The 6,381-nt window shown below is 32.0% G+C and overlaps 1 protein-coding gene across 1 annotated transcript in view; it reads left to right on the forward strand.

Moving 5' to 3' along the window:
- The window catches only part of LOC106475453 (cytochrome P450 2J6-like), a 15,985-nt gene extending 9,881 nt beyond the window's left edge, over positions 1–6,104 (forward strand). Inside the window, exons 8-10 of the mRNA XM_022379554.1 lie at positions 1,146–1,426; positions 3,058–3,245; positions 4,156–6,104. Coding sequence (XP_022235262.1) covers positions 1,146–1,426; positions 3,058–3,245; positions 4,156–4,334 — 648 coding nt within the window. The 3' untranslated portion in view covers positions 4,335–6,104. The remainder of the gene's footprint in view (positions 1–1,145; positions 1,427–3,057; positions 3,246–4,155) is intronic.
- The last annotated feature ends 277 nt before the right edge of the window (positions 6,105–6,381 follow it).

Genomic DNA, 6,381 nt, shown 5'->3' on the forward strand with positions numbered 1-6,381 from the left:
AATGTTGCACCCGTGTGTGTCATTCTTGAGTGTTGCATGATACAAATGGATGTCTTACAATGAGAACACAACTATCATGCAAAATATTAATTGAAATAAAAACGATTTGATGCAGATGTTATGCCTTTAAGACGTGAAATTAACTGTGATTACTGGCTGTTCAAGAATTAGTTGAAGATACAATGCACCTGATATTCTCTTTAAAGTTGACAGAAGAATGTTTCAGTTTCGACATTGAAATATTTGGCAGGTAGTGGAATATCATGGACGAGATAAGAGTAATGACTAGGCTCACGCTATGGTTGGAAGAAAACATAATTTGATCTACTGTTTACATAAGCAGTACCAAGCAATATTTCGATTAGATTGAATTCAAATATTCGTGAAATTATCTATATAAAATGAAATTCACAAACAGTATCATAAGTTATATTAAATGAAAATTTGGTGTATCTAGTGTTTTATTTGGTTATTCTTGAACATTTTCTTCCATGCAAATTTAAACATTGCAAGAAGCATGCAGTTTTACTGTGCGGTATTGCTTCGTTGTTGGTTTTAGCTGTAATAAACTTCTACCTGAAAGGAAACGATATGTTAGTTTTAATGAAATTCCATTGCCAGAAGAACGAGGTTGGTGAACCTCTAGTTATTCGTGGCTTCTAACCAAATAATCAAAGGTAAAACAGTGAACACCACAGTTCTGTAATTCTTTCATCTCTTCATTTTTGAACTTATGGCACTAGTCCCTGATTATATCCTATATATCTTTAGGAAACCAATTAGGTTTGACCTTCTCTGTTATTCTTTTCCTATTTTCAGGGACGTGCTTGTCTTGAAGCAAAATAAATTTATTTTGAAATTTCCCACATCATCTTTTAACTCATTTTACGAATGAATCAATAATTATTTTTGTCTCATGGTCTCAAAATTGGTTTTGTGAAAATTTTGATTTGAAATTTAATCTATTTGTATCTCAAAATGCAACTGAACATTAATCCTAATCGATGATAATGTGTTCACATGAGTGATGTAACTCAGCCTTGTGTGGAATATTTGATTAATACAACAATGAACGATATATATATTAATAAAAATAAAAGTCTTTAATTCTATGAAATTAACATATTGCATCGTCATACTAACAGATGAAACTTATCACTGTGTTTGCAGACAGTATGTTAAATGGAAATGTTCAGGCTCTGTTTGGTGCTGGAACCGGAACTGTGCGGACAACAACTGAATGGTGTCTTCTAACGATGGCCGCCTACTCCGACGTTCAGAAGCTAGTGCAAAAGGAGATTGACAGTGTTATTGGTTCAGAACGATCACCATCTTGGGCTGATTATAAAAATCTCCCTTACACTCAATCAGTTCTTTTTGAAGTTCAAAGGTGGCAGACTATAATACCCTTAAATCTACTAAGATAGTAAGGCTTCTTTATTTTATTGAAATAACATTTCATGTTTTTAATTGTCAGTAGCATAGTAAGTCACATAAATCATAATGTTAAATAAGTAGATTAGTTAAGTTATTTTACTGAGCCAACTCTTTTTATGGCTTAGTCACTTTTAAAATCAAAAACTTGCTCGTCCTTACTAATTTTAGCAAAGTGTCAAAAGAAAAGCTGTAATACTCAATATGGATAAATAATTCTGGGCATCATGTGCTTAATGCATATGTTTTTGTTAACTTAAATTTTAACACATTTCAATTAGAGTACAGAGACTGTATATCGTATTTACGACTGATATTTTATTTTATTTAGATTCACAACTGTCGTGATATAACCTTAAAACAATTGTGCAGAAACACCGAAAAATAAATTTAGCTTGTTAACGAAAGTAATGTTTTGTTTTTAGAATCAGTTTTGGAAACAACATAGAAACGAATATAAGCGCTTGTGGTAACAACAGCAAGTGTTAGATGGAGTCATATATAATCAACTAATTTCTAGTGGAGAAAATATTTCTTTGGATATTCATGTTTCTTAACTTTTTAAACCAGTGTAGCATTTTGAAGGCTGTTATGGATGTAGTTCTTTTAAAAAGTAAAAAATAAGCAATACATAATACAAACTGAAATTCGTACATGCAATATATTTATCATATAAATTATTGTAGTGCTCTTACATGCACGTACTACATATCAAATTTTAGTTTTCTTCATGGCTCTACACAAGTTAGTTATTACAATCTTAACTACTTTGGTATGCATAGAACAGATGTGATTAGCGAAAATTATTTATTATATTAGCTGTGCCGAAATTCTAAAAGAATATCCCATTACTTTCTTTGTACATAGGTTAAGCTCAATGGATAAAAAAAAATGTTCTTGTGAAAACAATTTTCTGGTGATGCTCCTTGCAGGCAAATGATTTCGTTGTAACAGAAAATAAACAAGTGAATCATCAAATATATCGTATTTCTCAATAAAAAGTGAATATTGTGGAATATTTTCTACGTAAATGTTCGAGTGTTAATAAAGTAAACTTAGTTTTTTTTTTGTTAGCACAAAGCTACATAATGGATTCACCACAAGTATCAAAACCTAATTTGTAGCGGTATGTTATCATTGAATTACTGAGGGTCAAATAGACTTATAATTGAAGCTTTTGACTCATTTCCTTAAATGTTTACCTTTGAGTTTTAAACATTATTTAATTTTTAAGAAGTTCAAATTTTAACATCTATGCTTTTCATTTAACTTTCAAATACTGAATAGTCTAATAATATTTTTTTAAATGACCGATTTGCTGTGAACGAATAAGAAATTCGTTTCTTCAAAACTCTGTTTTTCTACTGTAGAATGAAACATACAATAAAGGTCAAATAATAGCTATTGTAAAACGGATGACAGTTGAATTTTAAAATGAGCATAATTATTGGCCAGTAAAACTTCTTTTTTTTGGAAGATAAATCATTGTGTACCAAAGAAAACAGTAACACCTTTTATATTGGAATGGAAGAAACAAAGTCAAATGACAGAGAAAGTTAATTTTTTATATTGTTTTATATTATAAATTTTAAAAACTATATGCATGTCTAAATTCTTCCCCAGTACAACAGCAGACACAAGTGTTCAAGGGTATAACATTCCTAAAGGAACATTCGTCTTAGCAAATATTTGGGCCGTTCATCACGACCACAGGTACTGGAAGAACCCTGACGTTTTCTTTCCAGAACATTTTCTTAGCCAGGATGGTACCACACTGGAAAAACCTGAATATTTCATTCCATTCTCTATTGGTAAGAATATATTGCATTTTCTTTTTACCCTTTTTTGTTGGGGTAAAATAAAGTATTTATTAACAGTTATGAACTGAAAAAATTATTATAACTTAAAAATACTTTTACTAGTTATAAGGGCTTTGTCTCAGATTTATTTATCTTTTTTCCCACAACGCACCTGTTTAGTTACACAATGTTCAGGCTAACCGTTTAAAGTCTAAAAACTGTTTCAGAGGATATAGTTATCATAATCGGTGACAAAACAAAACAATTTCTGTGGAACTTTGAAGCGTAACTCTTTATTGACATTAGCTGATTAACGTGCTGATTTTCCTAGATTCCTTGCATCTGTATTTTGCATACAACTCTCCTTATATTGAACTATTGGTATCGAAAATCTTAATTAAACATTAATCCACGAGAATAACAACTTTGAAAGAGCAATTTCGAGTTAGGATACACAGGTTTAGCCTCTGTTCGATATTCGACAATGTCTTAAATTATTTTTCCCAGTCTACAGATAGATGCAACCACTACTAATAAAACAATACTGAAAATATTTGTTTTGTGCAAACAAAACAGGTTATTAGAACCTGTACTTTTTAGCTTTTTCAAATGCAAAATGAAGAATAATCAGCAAGTTGAAAGATCCGTTAACATTAATAAAAATTATTATTTTAATTTATCATAAGTAATAAAATTATAATAACTACAAATATTATGTACAGCACCTTTCGCTGAGACATCTTATATTAAATTGGATCTTCCGAAAAACTTGCTATATCGTGGATGATAAACACTCCGTCATAAAATTAATATTATAGATTTTCACCTGTAATAGTTTAAAGTTTTTTGTTTTTTTTTAAGATTAAAAAATCATTTTGGTTTTCAATAGTACATTTAACATTCTCTTAATTTTTTTCTAAAGGTAAACGCTCTTGTCCCGGGGAAACATTAGGCGTAATAGAAGTGTTTTTGTACTTCACGTCGATTCTTCAGCGTTTCACCGTGGCTCTACCAGATGGTGAGAAACCAAATTTCGATGGGACTTTCGAGCTAACGTGGGACGCCAAGTTTCACTATCTTCGAATTTCTCCGCGTAATTAATTGAGATGACAGTCATTCCCTCAAAGAAACAGTTGCCAATGTAGAAATAAAATGTTAAAATGATGTTTGTTATGAATTTTGCGCAAAGCTACAGGAGGGCTATCTGCGTTAGCCGTCCCTAATTTAGCAGTGTAAGTATAGAGGGAAGACAGCTAGTCATCACCACCCACCGTTAATTCTTTTACCAACGAATAGTAGGATTGACCGTCACATTATAACGCCCCCAAGGTTGAAAGGGCGAGCATGTTTGGTGGGACGGGGATTCGAAATGAACACAACTCAGATGAAATATTTCTTCAGTGGACGAACTTTGTGAAAAGATGATTCAACTTTCTATTGAGATTATAAAACGATTTAGTAAATATATAGAAACAGTGCTTTACAAATAATTTTCTGAAATGGTTATTCTTGAGTCACTATAACAATTATCTAATTTATAGCAAAATATCTCTGAAAAAAATTCCATCGTCTTGTACAAGCTATAGACATTAAGTATACTGTTGAAAGTGGCTTTCTGGTATCCTTTTTAATCGATTCTTAATAAAACATATCTGAGAAATTGTATCAGGTTATTGACGATTACTAAACGTCCTACAACTTCATTTCACTGAAGTATTGAAATGTAAAAATTTTATTACTTTATAATCATTATATGACTATCTTAAAGCTCTTTAAAATTAACAATAAAAAACCTTACCAAATAATGATATTTAACCATTTTACTTCTAGCTGTAAATTATGTATTGTATAAGCGTTCTTTTTCTTAGCGAAAATGTACACAATGGGCTATCTGTATTTTGTACATAGTGTGGACAGTATCCCAGGATTTTAGCATTGTAACTCCGCAAACTCATTGCAAACACGTTGAAGGATTTGGGGGTCGAGTACGCTGATACTAAATTGATTTGGGAGCCTTACTACGTCTGATCATGCTCCGTCTGATGATTATTTATCTTGATAATAGCTCTATACACAGTTTCCATTGCAAAAGGCTCTGGCATAAGGCTGTCATATTCAAAGCACAATGTTCCTTTTTGCACACTTTCGATAATCCCTTTACTGTAAGAGGATAACGGTCCACAAGGCTTATTTCAACAGTCTAATCGCACAGAAATCCATAATTGCTGAATCTACTGATTTGATGGAATCGTATAGACACCTCCGTTTTATTTTCCAACTGCTTCAAGTATGCAATTGTTAACCTCATATGTCGTGCAAATAATCCGTGTACACGTGACTTGTGTCACTTTATCAAACAGAGATCTTTCCTGATTGTGTTGCGTACTACTGTATGTAACACGTGGATGGCTTTTGTTACTTGCCTTTGTGTTTGTGGATTATCACCTTTTACAAGACACCTCACTCTGTTGAACATGGCTGGGTTGAAACATTTGGTTCAACTGCGACTATAGGTCAGCTGTGGTCATGTAACGTACTAACTTGCATATTCAAAGTTGTTTTAATAGAACGTACACAATCTCCTAAATGTGTATTAGGAATCAAGATGAACAAATGAAACCATTTCTTATATTTTAGCATAGAATATTTGAACAGGAATAAAATTTTATAAATAAACAAACTGAAATGTGTATATTTGTAAAGGCAGATAGTAGTGGTTTGAAACATTGATCTCTACAGAACATTTTTCTGTACAGTTTTCAACAAACAATTTTATCGTCGAAAAATCCACGAAATACCATAAAAAGGCTTGTTTTTTAATTACTGCAGAAGGTTTGATGAGGCGTGAAATAAAGGTTAGAGTACCTGAATGTGAAACCGAGGATCCATGGTTCGTGTCCTTTCTGCACTTTTTTTCTGCACAATCTGCACTTTTTTAACGTGGGTGCCTTATGAAGGTGACGATTAAATACCACTATTCGCCCAAGAGTTTGCAGTTCTGTCACTCCACTATCTTCCTACAGTTGGACGCTTAGATGTTATAAAGGAGGGAAAGGGAAATGATCAGAAATATTTCGTGAACGAAGAGTAAATAACATAACTATTAACATTTTGCTTTGTTAGTCATCATTTTGGTTGCACTCTCTTT

The sequence above is a fragment of the Limulus polyphemus genome, unplaced genomic scaffold (genome assembly GCF_000517525.1).
Source record: "Limulus polyphemus unplaced genomic scaffold, Limulus_polyphemus-2.1.2 Scaffold8602, whole genome shotgun sequence".
NCBI classification, from domain to species: Eukaryota; Metazoa; Arthropoda; class Merostomata; order Xiphosura; family Limulidae; genus Limulus; species Limulus polyphemus.